The sequence below is a fragment of the Helicoverpa zea genome, chromosome 31 (genome assembly GCF_022581195.2).
Source record: "Helicoverpa zea isolate HzStark_Cry1AcR chromosome 31, ilHelZeax1.1, whole genome shotgun sequence".
NCBI lineage: Eukaryota > Metazoa > Arthropoda > Insecta > Lepidoptera > Noctuidae > Helicoverpa > Helicoverpa zea.
The window spans coordinates 7,990,619-8,012,599 of record NC_061482.1 but is presented as its reverse complement, the minus strand read 5'-3'; the positions used below and the strand labels follow the sequence as shown (position 1 = coordinate 8,012,599).

Below are 21,981 nucleotides of genomic sequence, written 5' to 3'. Positions count from 1 at the left end.
TTGAGTGTGGAGGAACAAGGGGGCGATTTTTGCAGTTTGCATATAATTGCTTCGCCACGCTGTTGCCAACCAGCGTTGAGTCGGAGAGGGCATTCTCAGCAGCGGGGTACATTGCAACGGACATTAGATGCCGTTTAGCAGATGAAACTATTAATACACTTTGTTTTTTAAGGAGTCATTTTCAAAATCACTCTTTTTACTAATTCCCTTGAAATAAGCTTATTGTTTTGATTACCTAATTTACCTACGTTAATTTCCTTACAACCTGATTATTATTTAGTTGGTAAGATTAAAGAATAAAGGTTTTTATTTTCTTTCGAGTAATATGTTATTTTAATTAACCTCACTATCACAAACAAGCAGTTATCAGACATACAGCTTTTTCAGTCATCTGAATTCAATTTTTTTTTAAATTAGACGGGATCCCGAAAATTCCGGGATCCCGCGGGATTGATATTTCTAATCCCGCGGGATCCCGAATTTGCAATCTCGAGTCGGGATTGCATTCCCTAGTAGGTACCTAACCATTACAGTAATCTGTGATGTAGGATTTTAAATAAAAATAAATATATGCGATAAGCGTTCCTGGCTCATAGATGATCGCAAATAATTTTTAATCAGTTTTAGTTTGCTAAAACTTCGCCTCGTGAATAATAAATGTTCGTGCAGTGGTGCAGGGTATCGGTCAAGTTGATATGGCCATGAAATTGCTGTACTTGTGCTATTATTTATTCCGTGGTCAAAGTTAAATAAATGAGGAGTTATCCATCTATCTACTACTCTGAACCTACAACACGTTATCCATTGGTCTGTGAAGTGCGAATTTGGCAGCCGCCTGATTTTGCCGCCCGGGGCACAGGCCCCGGCTTGCCCCCCCCCTAGATCCGGGGCTGGATAGAACAAATATTGCACAGTTCCCACACCTGGATAAAGTTCTATGTCCTTTCTCAGGTAGATACTAAAGACTATCTACGTAGTAGATTTGGCGTGAAAGCGCGACAGGCAGATGGAGAGCTACTTTAGATTACTTCACTTTTTTTACACTAAAGTAACAAGTTCAGGAATGGGGAGTTGAGACGTCCTAGTTCTATAAGATTTATAACAATACAAACTTCGCGTTGCGCCCATCCAAGGCTTCGATCGTCACAGCATAGCAATATATGCTCGCGATAAACGCACGGAGCTGGTAAACGAGGTCAGCATTTCCATCCTTTGACTTTGACTATTGAACCACGCAAGCAAAGGCTGAGCCGACCGGTTCCAAATACCTACCTTTAATGGAAACTAAAAATACATGTCCAATATTTTTTCTGATTGAAAATGCTAATAGGATTTTAAATATTTAGGCATCATGCTCATTCGTAATAAAAACTTCAAATTCAAATAGGATAAAGTAAAGAATTCCAGGTAATATGTACTTACTACTAAAAAGTTTACTCTAACGTAATAAATATTATACAATTGAGTTAAAATAGAGTCAACAATAAATTAATAATGATCGTCAAGACATACAGAGAAAAGATTGACATAGTAGGTATTATATCAAACTTAATACGTTTCTAAAATCCACCATTGTTATAAGCCTTTTGCAAATAACTTGGACACGCTTAACATTATTATAATAGCGAGAGTGAATTTTCTTCATACACAATTCAACAGCTGAACCTGTTCAAGTTCAGTAGTCGTTCGATAACTATGTGGCAACATGTAGAACCAAGGGAAACACTTGGTTAAGAATAAAAGAGTACCTTTATAATTCATTACATAATTATGATACCTCAGTGCTACATTTGTATTACAATGTACCAAAAATAGTTTCTCATATATTATTTTTTGTTTTGTAATTTAATACTTATTAGATTTAATTAGATAATATACCGAGTACTGACATTCTCCTAATTAGAAGAAATACAACTTAAAATATTAAGTGTTGATCTGGCTATGATTAAGCGTTTCCACGATTTCAGACTTTATATACAGATTTAAATAAATAGCTTCACTCATAAATATATGACAACTTAAGGGTCGAAACATAAATGCTTTGCGGCGCCGGCGCCGCTCCACCAAATTCGTCGTTCCACCAGTTCACGTGAATTTTGTTGACAGCACTGCGGCACAACATACAGAGTTCTGACGACATACTTGGTGACAATGTTCAGTACGTATGTTGCGATACTTATCTTTATTTATCTTTTTATTGACTCCGAAAGATCTTACAAAGTAGACTGATAAGCTTTTTAAAGTCAAATATAACAATTTATCGGATTGCATTTAAACTGGAATTGAATTTTGACTATCCACGGTAAAAACAATCACGAAGAACTGGTAACCCTACTAATATACTAGTTTTTTACGATGCAGCAATGCTGCAACGCAAAGCTGTCGATTTCAACGTTGAGGCGCCGCAACCCGGATATTGTGTTTCGGCCCTAAACGAGATATTGAGATGTAAACTATGTATAGTAGTGACGTATTACTACGGATATCTCTCTTCATGTTATACTCTATTTACTTTATTAACTCATATTCGATGTTTTAAAATTATCTTAACGCATTTAACTTACAAAATAGTGTGATTGTTTATTGCATTGAAGAACTTTAAGATTTCATGTTTTCTTACATCCACTTATTTATATTTCCTATATATTCATTTGTATTTCTATAAGTATTTTATTACGCTATAAGATTGCTTATTTTTCAAGTCTATTTACCTGATTTTGTCTTCAACATCATTTAAAGCAGGTATTGCAGAAATCAGTTAAGGTCACATCAACATCATTAATTATCACCAACCTATTTATAACAATAAAATATTCAATAGGAAAATACCTGGTTTTATATGAATTTAACTTATTGCTATTAAGTTTAGTTCTTAACGTCGTTTTCTGTGATGTAGTTGAACTATACTTCGTTTGAGAAGACACTTAACAAAAGGTAAACAATGTTGATAATATTATATGTCATTTTTTTCATGTCAAATTACGAACGACAAATTCGACACAATATGACGAATATGACAAAATTCGTAACAAGATTGTTTACGTTAAGAGTCGACTCAAAGATACTATATAGGCTGGCCAGCTCGTTAGTGACAGCCGCTTGCCAAAAGAGCCACAACTAGTCACTTGAAAGTCCGATCACAAAATAGGTGCACTTTATAAGTTCTGTGGGGTTGGTAAGTCTGTGGTGACTACAGTTACGCGCCTATTCCGAGCTGGAGCTTGAGCTGGAAGGCGTGTAGCTGTAGTAGTCGCTCTGCTAGGCGGTGTTTATCTGCTCCACGTTCAAGTGCGTGATGAACCGCAGCCGCATCTGCAGCGCCGGCCGCAGCTTGCGAATCACGCCCTCGGCCTCGTTCTTCATTGTGTCGCCCACGAACATGTATTTTATATGATATCTAAATGGCCGGTTAAGGAATATCGCTCGTTCTTGATTTAATTTGTAGCATTAACATCAATACAACTCATTTTCACTTTTCTGCTGTTAGTCCCCAGGCCGGCGAACAAATTTTTTTTTTATACATATACATTTAAGACTTTGTGAGTGCCTTCCTTACGATGAGTCCGACAAACTTTTCGAATGCGCAAATTTTGGTGCCGCTGCGTTTTTTAATGCTTGACTCCTGAAATTGTCGATATGACGTCACTATGGCTCTTCGTACATACACGTTTCATCTTTTGAGATTCGTTTAATAAAGTTAACTAGAGAATGGTGGTCAACTTGTCCGATAAAGATCGTGCTGCGTTTGGAGTGTCCACCATCCTGAAAATGTCGATATGACGTCACTATGACTCTTCGTACATACCTATTTCATTTTTTGAGATTCGTTTAATAAAGTTAACTAGAAAATGGTGGTCAACTTGTCCGATAAAGATCGTGCTGCGTTTGGAGTGTCCACCATCCTGAAAATGTCGGTATGACGTCACTACGACTCTTCGTACATACAAGTTTCATTTTTTGAGATTTGTTTAATAAAGTTAACTAGAAAATTGTGGTAAGCTTGTCCGACAAAGATCATGCTGCATATGGAGTGTCCACCGTCCGGAAAATATAGATATATTTTAAGATTTGGTATAAAGTACTGACAATTGGTGTGAAGTATGTTAATAGTTAATGTTGCATTTAGAAAGTCGTTTCGAATGATAAATGTATCATTACTACAGGAGGGATTTATTAACTTGAAAACACCTATCGATAAAATAATCTTATATAAGCTCTAGCTTCTGAAATACTAACAATTCGCCGAAGTTTTTTTAATATGAAATTTTGCATTTAAAAACGTCTTTTGAATGATGTATAACTCATTACTAAAGATGGGATTTATTTAATTGAAAACATCTATCAATAATTATAATTTTAAATAAGCTCTAGCTTCTAAACTACTAACAATTTGTCGGAAGTATGTTAACACGAAATGTTTCATTTGGAAAGGTTTTTCAAGTAATATATAATTTGTTACTAAAGAAGTAATGGATTAGCTTGACAGAACCTACCGATAATATATTCTTAGAAAAGCTCTAGCTTTTAAAGTACTAACAATTTGTCGGAGTTATGCTAATACAACCTTGCGCTTAAAAAGATCTTTTGATTGAAATATGGCTCATAACTTCAAGTGAGATGTTATTCCTTAACACAATGTAAAGTATCAATAATATGCCTTAGGTCAGTTATGTCTTCCAAAATACTAAGAATCGGTAAGTGGTATGTTAAGACGGAATATAGCGCTTAAAAAGATCTTTCGATTGACATATGGTTCATACCTAGAGATGGGACATTATTCCCTAACATAGTAAAACCTATCGATAATACGCCTTCTTTGGGCTATATCTTCTAAAATACTAAGAATTGATAAGTGGTATGTTGAGACAAAATGTTGCACTTAAAAAGACCTTTTGATTGATATATAGTTCATTAATAGATGTGGGATATTATTCCTTAACATAATATAAACCATCAACAATACGTCTTAGTCAGGCTACTTTTTCTAAAATAGTAATTAAAATTGCTAAGTAGTATGCCAATTTAATATACTTAAATAATGCACGTGAATATTTAAGTCAGAAATTGTCAAAAAGAATAAACTTCTTCCAATTGTAATATTTTTTTCTCATTTTCTTGTCGAACTGACTATTTGACTCACTACATTTGTCGGACAAGTCGATATTTGCAATAAGAATAGTATTATCTATCATTGTTGTATTTGTCCGACATGTATGTATGGGGAGACACAGTGACGTCATATCGACATGTTTCGGATGGTGGATACTCCAAACGCAGCATGATCTTTATCGGACAAGTTGACCACAATTTTCTAGTTAACTTTACTAAACAAACCTCCAAAAATGAAACGTATATGCACGAAGAGTCGTAGTGACGTCATACCGACATTTTCAGGATGGTGGACACTCCAAACGCAGCACGATCTTTATCGGACAAGTTGACCACCATTCTCTAGTTAACTTTATTAAACGAATCTCCAAAAATGAAACGTGTATGTACGAAGAGCCATAGTGACGTCATATCGACAATTTCAGGAGTCAAGCATTAAAAAACGCAGCGGCACCAAAATTTGCGCATTCGAAAAGTTTGTCGGACTCACTCACAAAGTCTTAAATGTATATGTATCAAAAAAAAATTGTTCGCCGGCCTGGGGACTATGTCGGTGTCGGTGAGTAAGTTAATATTGTATTGCTTGGACTTAGTAAAAACAGTTACTAATAAACGTATATTTTAATTTTCGGAATATGAATATGCTAACGAAGATTGTACAGACAGTAAGAGCGTTTTGTTCAACCATCAAAGTATATGAGCTCATTGTCATAAAAATAATCATAATTTATGTCGGTTTAAAAAGGATACAGCAAGTCACATATCGGGTCAATGTACTGTAGGTGCTGCTGAGACTTGTCGATATGCGCCAACAGTTCGTACAATGTTATAGTGATGTCCATCACCGCTCTCGACAAGTCCGAGTTGAATCGTTGCAGGAACGGCCCCACCAAGTGGCAGAGGTACAACAACTGAACCTCGGAGTGAATCTCCACTGATAACTTTTCTTTGACGAATCTGAAAATACAAAAAATACAAATATCAATAGGCAATTGGACATCGCTTTCAGAATTTTTATGTTTAATAAAAACATAAAAAAGTAATAATATTAAGTTGCAGATACGTTTATATGTAAATACTTGTATACTTACACAGGAATTTGCATAATTTGTCCCGCGCCCGCATGATACCAAATCGCGTGAGCCAAAGCCAAAGTTAAACTATATTTGTTCTCCAACAAGGCATCATTTGTGATAGTGAGGTTGAACAACTGAAAGGGTGTATGCGGATAGGGCCATTCCGTCATTTCGTTGTTCGTCATAAGTTCTAGTATGCGGTCGTGGATAACCGTCCAATATGGGTCAGGTAAAGCTGCCATTATGAGTCCGATGGCATTGATCCAAAGCTGTATTTTCGTAGCTGGTATGACGACGAAGCCTTTGGTAACTACATCTAAGAGTGCATTGCCTACGAAGTTGGGCGCGAGAGGCAGAGACATCAGTTCGACGCAGGTCACGTATAACGCATGCGCAGAAGGATTCGGGTACTCGTTGAAGCGCCAGTCTGTGTTAGGGAAATGGGAGCTGCCGGTCATAGCTGTTCAAGTGTTAAGGAATATTATAAGATAACTTTTGAATTAAATTCATATTTATGGATGTCATATTAAGTATTTTAGAAAACTATTAGCCGTTATTGAATAAATATCTATACAAAAAGAATATACGGCTCTGTTAAGACAGTTTAAATGAGATCAGTAAAATACGTGACGGGATATTTTGTAAAAATTTTTTTAACAATAACATTTGAAAAATAGTAAGTAGGTGTAACTGTCACATACACACGTTTGTAAACTAGCTATCGCGTCGCGATGGAACTACTCCAAGCATCTGGATAAAAATGTAGTTTATACAAGCTACATTATTGCAAATTTACATGTAAATTCGTTGTGTAGTTCCAAATTTTGGTTTGTTAAAAAGGATACTATCAACCATCCGATTGACCAAAGTGAGATAATAGTTAAGGTCCGGGGTCCAAGCAGTGGCGTCGACTTCACTCTTAGCTAGGAACGTCTGGAAGGTCTCGGTGGTGGCCCAGCCCGCCGGACGGACGTCCTTCAGAGAGCCCAACACGGCATTCACGAGCTTCCTCTTCAACAGCGGTTTATCTCGAAGCTTCGACTCGTAGTAGTGCAGAGTATTGTATAAGAATGTAACTGGCCGATCTGTGTAACACAAGCACAACATTTATAGGGGTAGCTAGCAAATATACATTGGAAGTGGTGAAGGGAGGCAGTTTGGGGTCTGTCTTTTGTAAATTTCGAAGTTGAAACTTGGCTGGCCAGAGTTTGGAAACATAATTTTTCTAAAGAATTAGATTTTCACAGTTATCAGCCTATTTACTCATTTCTGGACTTTAATACTTCTCTATTTATATAAAGATTTTATAGAGTAGAATACCAGTATTTAAATAGAATAAAAGTATTTAAATTACATTTATAATACAAATAATCTCTACGTTCTATGAAATACTTTAGAACATCTAGTGTAAGTACAAAAGAACTCACCATGAAACTTGTACAAATATCCTAGATGTTCCAAGAGTTGTTCCAAATTCTTGCAAACGGAAGGTATCTCCAGATGCCTATGTACTACTATATCTAGAACGGGCAGGAATCTGAGGCACACGTTACTCAAGTACACAGGTATGGGACCGCCGTAAGCAGTGCCCGCTTCTTCGGGAGCAAACTTCTCTGGGTACTTTCTGTGAAATGCTAGATGTTTGTCGTACCTAAAATAAGTATTTATAAAGTGAATTGGGAGCCATTCAACCAGTAAATTATAAAAAACTGCTAAAAAGAGAAGGAGAAGGTACAATTGTACATAATATTTAACCCAGGACAATAAGTAGTTACCAATTATTTTGTTTCCAATGCTCCGGTGAGTTTTCCTTTACGAAGTCTTGTGCCCTATTTCTCAATTCTGAACCTTTTAACAGTAACAATTGAATAATGTAGAGGCAGACTTGACCTTCATTACCGTCGGGGTTGGGGCGTAGTACCTGAAGTGAAAATTATACATGTGAAATATTTTTATCAGACTGCGTGTAGAAATTTTAAACTTGAAATTCGATAGCTGAACAAGGTAGAAGTTTACAGTTACTACCTATAGCAATATTTTTCGGGCGAGCGCAAGCACTTATGGATAAAAGTCATGAGTTGTACTTTTTTTTATATAATACTAGCTGGTGCCCGCGACTTCGTCTGCGCAGGTTTAGTATTTCGAACAATATGTTTACAAATTGTAGCCTATGTGTTATTCTGATGTATAAGCTATATTATTGTAAAGTTTCATTAAAATCCATTCAGTAGTTTTTGCGTGAAAGAGTAACAAACATCCATACATCCATACATACAAACTTTCGCGTTTATAATATTAGTAGGATTTAAGATTAAGATATTGTCCCCTCTTCTCTGAAAAATTAAACAGTGATTGCACACCATGCGCTTTAAACAAAAGGATCGAGACGACCTCCCACGTGGAAACGACATTGCAATATTAAGTGTGACCGGGTTTGCACCGACAGAAAAGTATAAATATAGTGTATGAAACTTACTAAACACAAGACGAGCCTATCGATGGTGACGATGTTGTATTTCCATATGATATCGTTGATCGCGTCCACACACTTGTTGATGTGCGGCCCGCCCGCCGGGTTCGTCACTTCGAACACGAGGTAGTCGCAGAACTTGCGTAAATGTGCCGACAACGCTCGGGCACCGATGCGCTCTAAAATTCTGAAGAAATTCAACAATATTCATTGAGCACATAGATTAATAACATGTTTTTACTTTTGTAATAAACAGATTTTTGGTTGTTCAATGATGTTGTGACGATTGAATAGCGTAAGTTTCAGCAGATAGTATGCTAAGACAGTTGTGTCATCGACCCATTTGTGGCCTATACGCATCTAGATCGAGCTTTATGTAGGCAAAAAGTGGATAAGTTAATAATATAAAAGTACAGAATAATGCTTTCAGTGCGACAGAAATCATGGAAATTAATTTGGGAAATATGATAATAAAATAACACAAATACATTACACGTTAAAATTTTTTAGCTGAGTCGATCTGTTTTGGATCACGTGGCTTTGCTACAAGTCTTCTATCGTTTTACCTGCAGAATCGAAACGCGACCACGTTTGTAAACTAACGTTTGATACATAATTCAATATTATTTCGCTAAGCAGAAAATAATAGTAAAGGCTACTATTATAGGCATAAAGGAAAATATAAACTTTATTTTGATAAAGAAGTTTACATTAACAAAGTATTGAATTTCGATGTTCCTATACAGGCGAAAAGGTAAGGCAGGATAAGGTACCTACTGATCAAATATTAAAATAAAGACTTGGAACTCTGTATAATTTCATAATAATACACGTAATAAAAAAGAGCTGAAACTGAATCTCAGCTCGACAGATCCCGTAAGTATTGCTATTTTTGTTCCTTTGTGGTATTTTCGCAAGCTATTATGATTTTTAATACCGATAGTCGGGTACAAACATTCGCGTAGCAATCATTTAAAATACGTCACACCTAAATATTGTTTAAAAGTAGACAAGTGTTTTCATACGTACTGCATATTAAACTGTGAAGGATATACCCAAGTACAAACCGTTGTTGAATTCCAATTATAATATACTTATTCCACGTAGTCTGCTACACCATTTTCGAATGCAATTCTTAATTAAATGTAGTTAGTCGTGCATTGCGAAACGGCGTATCTAATTCTTAACGAATCGGTTTGTTTAGAATAGAGTTTTTTTCGTGCTCTAGTAGATCAGTAGGTACTATTTAAACGTCATAATACCGTGACCGATAAAAAACTTGGCAAATATCGACCAAACGGAGCATTCTGTTGAGTTAGACAACATACCCTGAAAAGGCACACAAACAGAACTAAAAGCAGGTAATAAAAAAAAAACCGTGGACATACACTCACTTGAAAGCAACGGGGTTGATCCTGTTGGTCTCGAATATCATCTTCCACAGTAGACAGAGGAAGAGCGGCGTGCCGGGCACTGAGAAGTGCGAAATGATATCGTTGTCATTAGCCATCGACGTCCACTTGCGGTACTCCTCCTCCACCGACTTCTTTAGCACTTGCTTGTTCTCTTTCGGGGCTGGGTTCTGAAACAGTACGCTTTTAACACAAAGTAGGGAAAGAGCAGAGATGCCTCAAGGCAGGTAGATCAGGCGCCTTCTTGTAGGTCAAGTAACTTACGGTAGGCATAATCAGTTACTAGAACTATAGTTCGGCCATTCAGAGAATGCGTTCCTGACACGTCGCGATTGAACTGACGACGTAACTTTGCAATGGCGTTGCAGTTACGATAAAAATATTTTTGCTGGTTGTTTACCGTTTTAACAATTGAGGAGCATTAAAACAACATTATTATATCAATAATCAATGAATGTAGTTACGTCGTCAGTTCAATCGCGACGTGTCAGGAACGCATTCTCTGAATGGCCGAACTATACCGAGGCATTCGGGATCCTTTAGACATCTGTTAAAAGTTCGGTAAAACATGGGCGAGTTCTAAAGAAGGATTATGAAGGTCGAGTTACAGGTAACGTTCCTCATCCTTGGAACACTCGCATTTTAGCTCGCTGCGAGTCTGATTCACGTTTGGTCGGTATTTTTGCCTTTTTTTTAACACGCTCTACGTTAATTAACCAGTTTAAAATTATTAATGTTACAACTTACCTGAGCGAAAAACTCAACGAGCATCGGCGGGAAGCATTGAAGCGTGTGTTGTGACCACATGTGTGGTGTGTTCGTCATTATAGTGGTCAGGAGTTCCTTGACTGCCGCTCCGTCGCTGCCTGTTAGTAAACAGTACATATTTTATTTTTGAAGCTCAGTAATACTCAGTATAATATGTTGAATAAGATTTTTGCTGGGAAACTTGGCCATAAAAGGTAACCTTTATCTTAGTTATAGTTGCCACCACCAATTTTCACAGTAATTATAATATAAGCGTAATGTAATAGTACGATGTGATGTGACAGCGTGTGATGTCATGTAATATGATAGTGTCATCAGATGTGATATAAAGGTGTGATGTGATGATCATCAATGTACATACCTGCGCCAGTCATGTAGATGCCTCGCGCCAGAGTGAGCACGAGCACTCGGTTCAGTTCCTCACTCTCGGAAGACACGAGAGACTTCGGCTCCGAGACCACTCTGGACATTTGCAGCTGAACACCGGAGCTACCCAAGCTCGTTATCAGACGCAACGCTGTGCTTTCAAAACTGGAATTTTATTTAATTAACTTGTAAATTTTAGACTACCTAAAAAACAGCAATTTAGATTATACATACAATTACTGTTTTCGGACGGCGATACATAAATAGGCTTTATCGATTAAACAGAAATCTATTGAATAAGACGTAGTTCTTGAGATGTGTACGGTCAACTGATTAAACTTTTCACCTTTATAATATTGAACATACAGGAAAGTGATGTCAAAAGAACAGAACAATCTCAGGCAAACTTTAATACAGAATTTAAAACTATGTAGGTGGATTTACATTGTGGTATTTTCAACGAGTTTATGTAGATTGAAATATGCTTACCATAACTGCAACTGCGTCTGATTGGCTTGCGGGTAAGCAGCCAGAGAGTGTATGTTAGACAGAAGTGTCACTCTATAATGTGGTTGCACATGATGAATGCGATACGAAAACATGTCCAGTAAGTTATGCAATATACCCCAAGCGTGAGATTTGAATACATTCGGCAGCAACTGATCTAAAATAGACAATGTACGTAATTAATAAACATAATTGGCCTTAATACAAAAACTTTAACAACTGTTTTACACTTGTCTAAAAAAAATGTGTCTCCAAAATGAACCTTATGTCAACGTCATAATTTGTCATTTTTTTTAGACAAGTCTTAAACTGACGTTAAAAAGTTTTTGTGGTAAGACGGTAGATATTTCGTTTTCATATGCAGCTTATATTCAAATAACATTACTTACGTATAAATCCTTTAATGCCCATAGACTCTATTTCCGTATAGACTAATAACCGGCTGTAAGTCTCAACTAAGGCCGGCGCCATCATGTTATTGCCTGGCATGTTGCTTTTGTTTTGGGCTAACTTGGCCACATGAGTCACTATCGAGTGTATCAATGACATCTTACAATGTAATGTCAGGCTGTCCAAAATACACATCGACAAGGGTACATTAGGCAAAGGAGTGGTTGGATTCCCATTAGGCATGGGTTTCTGGTTCCCAAATAGTGTCTCAATAATCACTCCCATCGGCCTGGCGAAGTATTCTTGGTTGGTTGAATAAGCATTACATAGCAGTGCTATGCGATAGTCAGAGCCCATCAATGTAGGTGTATTATTTGAAGTCATCAGATGTTGAAGAAACCTGAGATTAAATTGGTTTATTATTATTCAATTCATACAGAGAAAAAAAAAAACAGAAAAAAGTTTGCTGGGCAAAAGAAATTGTCTACTATTACTCTAAAAGAATAAACAACACATACTCATACTGTACTTTTAAATTTTGCGGCATGGTCATCGTCTTGTGTTCAGTTTCAGCTTTTTTCAGCAAGTGCATCCAAATACATACTACAGCCATCTGATGTGTGCTGTGGGCCTTGGTGCAGTCTGGCACGGGCAATGGTTCTTTTTCAGGATACAAAAGTTCATAGAGTTTGATTATTGGCAGAAAGTTGGAAGACGGATTTCTTTGAATACTTCCAGATATAAACTGGAGTAACACCCACATAAGATGGTCACGCCCTTTCTTCATGTCATGACCAATCAACTTGTTATGGAGCCCCATCACTATGTTGGGGAATGACGCGAAACCAATGAGGATCAAGTATATGACCTGCGACGATAAGTGAAGCCAGCACCAATGTGATGAAGACATTTCATCATCTTCATTCTCTTGCTCACTCTTTTCCATGGGAAGTATCATGAGTTCGACTAATTGGTCCTCTAGTGCTATGCAGCGCTGTTTATGTTGCTTTTGCAAGCCCAGCATTGAACACATCATGTCTCTGGAATAAGGCTGTTGTAAGACATGTCTCAATAATGCTATTTGCGGTTTTAGAAGCTCTTCATCATATGGCAAATTACCCTTCAGTGAAAATTTTAATGTTGTGGGGTCTAGACGCCATGGGTTAACTAGATGATCAGCATAGCCGGAAAACTCAACAACTGGCAACATTTGTGAATGTCCAATTATAGACACCATTTGAGCACAAGGTTTGAAACTTTCCACAAAACTTGACAGAAGTTTAGCTAATTGCTGAAAACAAAGTAAGATATTTGTTACAATTTTATTATTCTAGCTTATATCAACAGTGTTTGCGTAAAGTGAGTATGCAGTACAAGAAGACATGTGCGGATCTTGCTTTCGCCTCAAGTAGCACAAATTAAATATAAATGCAAAATCACCAGTGTTTTTTAAAACGCAATTTACTTCGCAGTGTGCATATTTTTATTTGTTTTGTACAGAGGAACAATATCATTTGGCACAATTGTGGTGAGCGCCAGGCTTCCTCGCAGTAGTAAGATTACACCAGCAAGAAATATTGTAACTTACCCAGTGAGGCCAGTGGTTATTCCCAGGATAATCCTTCTGAATCTCGGTAACAATAAAGTATGCTGGCAGCAAAGAAGCATTCCGATCGAAGATATATTCTATAACATTGTACAATGCTTTCAACTGAGGCATTGTACTGGAATTTAACCTAACTGGTAAGGTATGTGCTTTTTCTCTGCAACCCTGTAATAACATTGTTGTTAAAAGCAGCACAAAAAGTAAAAATAGTAATTAAAGAAAAAGTTAAATTTGAATATGAATGCCAAGTCAAAGATATAGAAGCAATAAAATGAGTACTTACCTTCATTATTTCCCGGACGCCTTTGTAATCAACACCACCAATAATTCTTCTGATCAAATTGAAGCTTTCAATCCAAAAATCTGCATTTTTGTAGACTAGTTTTTCATTGGTCAAAATGCAATCACATAACATTCTGCAAGAACAATATATAAATTGAGGATAACTCAACTACTTTACTTCCCAATTGCAATATTTGATAATGACATTCTTGGGATATTAATTACCTTGCTTGAATAACATTAGTATTGACCAGTGTCTCTAGAAGACCGAGCAGTTGTTTCATTTTGTATCTGTTGGTGAGAACTGCAGCCGGCGTCAAGTACTGGCGCAATGCAGACTCCTGTAGCTCTGCGCTCAGGTTTGTCATCACGCCACATAGCCTCTTCTGGTACATTGCTAACGTTTCATTTTCCTCTTCCGGCTTATGTACCAGGAAGCAACTAAAGGCTTCCTCAACCGCCTCAACTCGCTAGCAACAGAAAATAAGATTTTTAGTAAATCTTCCCATATGCTAGTTTAAAAAAATTTTATGTTTTGTTTAAGTAATAAATAACTCACCAAAATCTCGCTGACTATATTTGCTACTTGAGAGTCACCCATCTCTGTAATTATTTACGATATTATTAATACCAAGGAGGCTCATAAACAAACTTAAGAATTATAAGGTATTCTAAAAGTTCACTTATCAAGTTATCAAAAGGTCCTTAAGATGCTATATAAAAAATGCAACTGTCAGGACAGTTTTAAAAAAGCAATTAGGGAATATGGGTATGCGTGTTAAAACTAAAATTCATCTTCAAATACGTATAATATTTGATCATACAAGTAAGGAATACTATATAATTTTAAAATTTTCAATTTAATAATACTTCTGAAGATTTTGCAGATCAAAGAGAAGTTTTAAACGCACCTCGATAAACTTTAAAACAACTTTATTAACTACAAAGCATCACAGTAATACACAAAAACAATGAAGTCTTCTGTAATGTAAAATGGACAACACAACGAAATGGCCTCAAACAAATGGCTGGCTGGATTTGGATGGGCTGGCTGACATTTTATATGTCAAATAAAACTGACAGTTGACTGACACCTGAGATTAATGAGCACCAATCATTGCATCAATAGACAATATTTTAGCAAGAATCAGATGCCGCATCATTCTGGTTTCACAAATGAAAACTCGTATTATAAGAAACAAGACGACAAAGTTTTTATCAACATGTCCATTTTCATTCTATTTCAAACCGCATACCGGGCGGCCTTTACTAACTGTCAAGCGCAGCCAGGAATGTGCCGAACAGAAATTTTATCGATATCGACGATACTCGAAATCAAGGGCCACTTAAGATTTTCCAGAAATTGAAAATAAAAAATGCATAGATATATTATATGCGTAAGAGTCTGTGTTCAGACTTCATGGTCATATCCTCATTTCTATCTTTTTTATTCTTCCTGCCATGACGGGTTTCGCTTTTGTTTTCACTTCTCTTTGGGAAAGTCAAAAAATTGGTATCGCCCGCGGCTCGTCGCGCGATAAAAATAAGAAAAACCCATAAAAGCCTCGCTAGAAGTGCTGTCTGTTAGTGCCTCGATCACCCGGACTCGTGAAAAGACAATACGAAGCAAGTGCAGAGAAAGTGTCCCGCTGGCCGGCCGGCATCTCGAGTGTCCCGTCGTCGGCAGACTGCCTTCCTGTCCACTTCCCTGTTTCCCAGGTAAGTTTGCCTTTTTCACCTACATTGAGGGTCACGGGGTTTCAACGGGGACTTCAACGGAGTTTGCAGTAACGCCAGCAATTTCTCCAGCGAGGCCCATCCATTCTTCTTTTGGTGCCTCCTGTGAGGAACGAATTTCCTCACAAAATCTCGTAAATACTAATATTTCTTAGTAATATTTTCTCAAATTAATATTTCCTATCGAGTTTTCGATCTGTTCCACTCGCAAAACTTCTTATACCTAAGAGTATTGTTGCTGCATTCGCCGTTGATCTCTTATAAGTAGTTCGTAGTGACAGTTGTGCTCGAAGGATTTTATTTTAACTATAAACCAATCAGTTAACTTTTTCTTTATTCATTCAGTAGTCTCTGAGCAAGATGGAAGTAGAATTGAAATCGTTGATTAAAGAACGCGAGTATGCGTTCAAAAACATGCAAATTATTTACGACTTAGTTAAAAGTTGCCAAGAAAGTAAAGCTAAATTATCTACTTTTAAGGCCAGATATAAGTCAATAGAAAAAATTCGCGATACTTATGTTGAAGTCTGTAAAGAAATTAATAAAATACAATTAAAAATTAATCCGAAGTTCGTAATTGATGATCTCGTTTTGTTGTCATTTGACGAGTTGTATTACGCGGCCGTTGAGTTTGCCGATTCGCTTGACTCTAGTACGTGTGCGCCATTGGCAGTAGCATCTGGTACACAATCATCGATTGCTGCTGTAAAGCTACCTAAGTTGCAAATTCCAAAATTCGATGGTCAGATTGAAAACTGGCAGACGTTTAAAGATAGCTACGAGCCATTAGTGCATAATAACGCCTCGTTATCCGATATAGAAAAATTTCATTATCTAATTCCATGCTTGTCCGGCAGTGCGTTGTCACTTACGAAAGGCGTTCCTATTACATCAGCGAATTACACTGTCGTATATAACGCGCTCATCGATAGGTTCGACAGCAAGCGCATTCTCGCGACAACTTATTTAGAGAAATTACTTAAATTATCCCCAATTCAAAAACCATCGTTATCGAATCTATCCGAGTTAACCAATACACTGTATGAAAGTGTCAATGCTCTTCGTGCTCTAAATATTAACGATTTAAGTGAATTTATTTTATTTTACATTGCGTCTCGACCTCTTGACTTTGACACTAGGCGAAGGTTCGAGTTAGAGAATAAGGACGAACTTCCTACGTTCAATAACTTTCTGGCTTATTTACAAAATTATATAAAAGTTCTGGAAGTAAGTCAGCCACCCGCGTTAGCTTGCTCTTCTAATTTTAATAAATCTAACGTTCGGATTAATAAGGTCGAAAATCATGATCGTCCGAATCGAACGTCATTAATTTCTTTAAATATTAAGCAACCTACCTCAAATAATACCAAGTCAGACCAGATAATATGCGTTTGTTGCAATGAAAGTCATTCTGTGTACCGTTGCGGAAAGATGCATTCAATGTCGGTTGATCAACGCAGAACATTAGTTAAAGATTTGCGTCTGTGTACTAACTGTTTGCGTCCTGGTCACGATAATGTTAACTGCAAATCAAAGTTGTCTTGCTATATTTGTAACGAGAGACATAATACACTGCTGCATATCGAACGTCAAAGTAAAGAAACACAGGCGGGTGATTCAAAGGTGACTGTGAGAGCGGGTTCAAGCACCACGCTTACCTGCTCATCTACAACAACTGAACCGTTCAAGAGTACAAAGATCTTAGGTACTGCTGTAGTGCGCTTGCGTCACTCAGATGGTTCTATGCAGTATGCTCGTGCGCTCATCGACAGCGGGTCGATGGATTCGTTGATCACAAATGAGTGCGCACGCAGATTAGGTTTGCGGATTAGAAAATGCAACTTAACCGTGTCTGGGCTTGGTCAAAATTTCGTTAATATCAAGGGTCACACTGTTGGTTCGATAATACCTCGGTTGAGTGAGTCACCACAGTTTGACATCTCTTTGGTAGTTTTACCAAAGATTGCGGGAATGATGCCTTCGTCATCGCTGCCGATGTACGTCAAGGATCATTTCGCACACTTAGATCTCGCCGACTGCGATTTTTATAAATCGGGTCCGATCGATCTTTTATTAGGAGTTGAGTGTTTTGACCAGATATATACTGGCTCTCGTTACACTCCCGGTCCCGGATTACCTTGCGCGTTATCGAGTGTATTCGGCTGGGTGATAACAGGTCAGTTTCTTCATAACACGTCAACTCTGACACCAGATCAATCCGTTACGTCACTCGTCGCGTCATCCAGTGCGTTCGACGATACCGTTCAACGGTTCTGGGAGTCTGAAGAGCCGTCGAAATGTAGAATTTCCGGTCCTGAAGACGAAGTTCACGAAGTTTGCGAACAAAAATCCGGTACATATTGTACTCCGGGAGATAGGTATATAGTTCCTTTGATGTTAAAGGATGATGCCCCTTCCCTTGGTGATTCTTATCGCCACGCTTTAAATCGATTTCTCAACCTAGAGAAACGTTTACGTATTCAACCTGAGTTAAAAACGGAATATCAGGATTCCATGGAGCAGTACAAAGACTTGGGACATATGCAGCCTATTGATACTTTATCTACTGGTCCGTACCTTATTCCGCATCTCTGCGTCGTGCGTCCAGGAAATACTACGACACGACTGCGTGTAGTCTTCGACGCCAGTAGTCGGACTACAAATAATCACTCGTTGACTAATATTGTTCATGTAGGACCTAAACTTCAAAACGATTTAGTTACCAAGTTTCGTCCTCATAAAACTGTTTTTACTGCTGATGTTTACAGGCAGATTCTGATAAGGCCTGAAGAAAGGTGCTATCAACATATTTTATGGCGAGACAGTCCTACCGAAGCTCTCGTAGAATATGAACTCAACGTAGTTGCTTATGAAGTAACTAGTTCGCCTTATTTATCTTGGGATGATGCTATTTCTCAACATTCAGCCAAACAATGGCATCTTCCTGCCGCGGATTCATCAAGTTTGAAAAGTATAATCTTACCGCGGCTAGTAATTCCTCCAGATCTTATTGATATCCATATAGTAGGATTTTGCGACGGTTCGTCAAAAGGATATGGATGCTGCGTTTATTTATGCGCAGTTACATGTACGAATTCTACTGTAACGCATCTATTGATAGGAAAGTCTAGAGTGGTTCCTTTAAAGCCGTCTACAGTGAATAGGCTCGAGCTAAGCGCTGCGGTGCTTCTAGCGCGTGTGCACATGTATGATCTGTTTAAGGTTAAAATTCCTATTCAAGCTTTTCGTGCTTGTTCTGATAGCAGTACTACGCTCTATTGGATTAATAATGCTCTTCATTTACTAAAAATGTATGTAGCTAATCGTGAAATCGTTATCACGGAAAATTTACATTCTCGTCAAGTTCAAGATGTAATTGCAACTTTAATTTCTAGACATTTCAATTTTATAAAACTTCACGGAACCTTAGCGTGGTGGTTTCGTATTATATCGAATTTTAAACGTCCCAAACGAAATTGGGACACTTTTCCTCTTTCTATCACTGAACTTAATAAGTCATTGAGGAATTTGGTGAAGTATATTCAAAGTCAACATCTGACAACAGAATTTAATCAAGTGCATGATAAGCAACAATGTTCCAAGTCTATTCAAAAACTTTCACCGTTTATAGATGAGGAAGGTTTGTTGCGAGTGGGGGGACGCATTGATGAGACTAACTTACTCACATCTACGTCACACCCTCTTATTTTACCTAAACTAAGTTCACTATCTCGAACGATAGTTGAATATTTTCATTTAAAGAATCTTCACCGCGGTCCTAGAACATTGCGATCGTTGATTCAACGTAAATTCTGGATAATCGGATTTGTTTTTCATCGCGGTATGTGCTATTATGTTCTAACCGCTTGTCGTAAGAATTTCTTAGGCGCGAATAAATGTCTCAAAGAGATCGTAAATGCACTTGGCAAGAATAAATCGGCTATATACGATGGCTTAGCCTATCATAAAATCGTCTTTTGGCGAGCTTGGCAACGTGATTATCTTCACACACTTCAACAAAAGAACAAATTGTTTCAAACCGCGCCTAATTTAAAAGTTAACGATTTAGTCATCGTCAACGAATCAAATCTTCCACCTTTGCTCTGGAGATTGGCTTGTATAGAACAACTGCACCTAGGTGCCCATAATGTCGTTAGAGTTTTTACTCTCCGAGCTGCTAATGGCAAGACGCTTCGACAACCTGTCGTCAAGCTCTGCTCTTTGGCAATTAATTAGATATTCTACTAGATATAACTTGAGCAATATCGATTTCAGTACTTCATGTCGTATTGCTCATTCTTAGAAGTTAAGTTTTAGTTTAACGTATATTTTTCGAGCATAGCTTTCGTTGCGTTCGACTTATCCGTGAAACCCATGTGGCTTTCAAGTGGGGGGAAATGTTCAGACTTCATGGTCATATCCTCATTTCTATCTTTTTTATTCTTCCTGCCATGACGGGTTTCGCTTTTGTTTTCACTTCTCTTTGGGAAAGTCAAAAAATTGGTATCGCCCGCGGCTCGTCGCGCGATAAAAATAAGAAAACCCCATAAAAGCCTCGCTAGAAGTGCTGTCTGTTAGTGCCTCGATCACCCGGACTCGTGAAAAGACAATACGAAGCAAGTGCAGAGAAAGTGTCCCGCTGGCCGGCCGGCATCTCGAGTGTCCCGTCGTCGGCAGACTGCCTTCCTGTCCACTTCCCTGTTTCCCAGGTAAGTTTGCCTTTTTCACCTACATTGAGGGTCACGGGGTTTCAACGGGGACTTCAACGGAGTTTGCAGTAACGCCAGCAATTTCTCCAGCGAGGCCCATCCAGTCTGACACTCCCTCACCGCTGCCGCTGCTAACCCACAGCGGGAGGGTTCATTTGATGATTTTTGAAGTCCTTGATGGTGTCCTTGGTGGTGATAGAAGTCGGAGTTGCGCCACAATACGAACTTTAATTCGTTCATGGTGCGAGTTCCAACTCATCACGTTTAGGTTTACGAAGAGTTTAGGCCGAAGGGTGTCTATCGGAGGTTTCGAGGCAGGCTACGCGACACCTCGCAGCGTAACACGAGGCCGACACTTCGTGTGCATTAGTTTTAAGCTGTTTATATAAAATATGTATTAGTATGATATAATGTTTTATGTAGGTATAGTAAGTTCAACTCAGTCGTGCGCGCGGCCCTATGTGTGGGTAACCCTTGTACATATACAGTGACTTTGTGTGCGTGACAAGAGGTACAGTCGGGTACAAATACAGTTATTTAGGGGTTGTATACGGCTGTTTAAAGTACAGTTATTACGTAATTTAGTTTATTTATTTATAATGATTCTGTATCGCTACTTGAAAAATCAAATGATGAATTTTCGGATTCGCTACTTTCACCAATGTTAATTATAAATTCTGACTCCATGTCAAAATGTCTATAGTATTCTTCTTTTTTCTTTTGTACATGTCGACAAGTATTACCCAACATCCCTTCATCAATTTGACTTAAACGTTCATTTATGAGTTTCATTATTTCCGTCTTATTTTGGTCGACATTATGCGAAGCAATATAATTTTTTAAAATTCCCCACACATTTTGTTTCCATTATTATACTAAATTATAGGTCTTTTACATTCTTAGTCCACACATTTATTTATTGTCCGCGTACCCCGAGCTAGAAAATATGTAAGGAGTATTTAATTCATCTTAGATACTGTCAATGTCAATTTGAAAAGCCGTATGAGAAAATAATGATAAACTGTAAAATGTAATAATAAAAAGCTTTGAATGTTGTTTCATTTTTTTGAAACGCTACCTGACTCCTTAAAACATTTTCTCCGTGAAGAACTAGACATTTTCGTAAACGACTGTACCCATAACAAAAAGCGATGAGAACACGTCATGCTCGGACGACGTCACTGTCACACGAATGAAAGTTGTATATTTACAAGCCGACGCGACGCAACATAGGGCCGCGCGCAAATCTGAGTTGAACTATCTATACCTATAGTATTTTCTATGGGCCTTAGATGCCTGATTTAAACTGTCTGTGTTCACTTGTAATATTTCCGGTACATTCTTGAAATAAACCGTTTAATTTCAGTGACTGTAGAGTATAAGCAATAAGCTAACAGTCATTAGAAATTTAATGGTTATCAGGACAGGGACTATAAAAAATTGCCCATTATTCTTAAGGGCATGTAAGTACTGTTTTTACCTTCCTTCTTCAGCACCTATAAATCACTATTTATAAATATTGGAACCGTAAACAAAAAAAAAAACAGAA

At 37.7% G+C, this 21,981-nt stretch overlaps 1 protein-coding gene across 1 annotated transcript; it reads right to left on the bottom strand.

The window, feature by feature from the left end:
- Positions 1–1,408: 1,408 nt before the first annotated feature.
- On the bottom strand, positions 1,409–15,001 carry LOC124645211 (mediator of RNA polymerase II transcription subunit 23). Its single transcript, XM_047184993.1, has 18 exons — positions 14,898–15,001; positions 14,546–14,589; positions 14,212–14,456; positions 13,988–14,120; positions 13,687–13,869; positions 12,617–13,389; positions 12,098–12,498; positions 11,691–11,865; positions 11,197–11,366; positions 10,815–10,933; positions 10,050–10,237; positions 8,662–8,842; positions 7,961–8,106; positions 7,613–7,836; positions 7,031–7,270; positions 6,201–6,645; positions 5,860–6,066; positions 1,409–3,397 (listed from the first exon to the last, which is right to left on the bottom strand). Exons 2-18 carry the CDS (start codon positions 14,585–14,587, stop codon positions 3,259–3,261), a joined length of 4,011 nt encoding a protein of 1,336 aa, XP_047040949.1. The 5' UTR covers positions 14,588–14,589; positions 14,898–15,001; the 3' UTR covers positions 1,409–3,258.
- Positions 15,002–21,981: the final 6,980 nt, after the last annotated feature.

Excerpts from the sequence above, each read along its gene's own strand:
- LOC124645211 (XM_047184993.1), bottom strand. The coding sequence starts at position 14,587 with ATGGGTGACTCTCAAGTAGCAAATATAGTCAGCGAGATTTTG. Across the intron at positions 10,934-11,196 it reads CATCTACATGACTGGCGCAG|GCAGCGACGGAGCGGCAGTC; the intron begins GTATGTACATTG and ends GTTTACTAACAG. Across the intron at positions 3,398-5,859 it reads GACCCGATATGTGACTTGCT|ATATCATATAAAATACATGT; the intron begins GTATCCTTTTTA and ends CCGGCCATTTAG.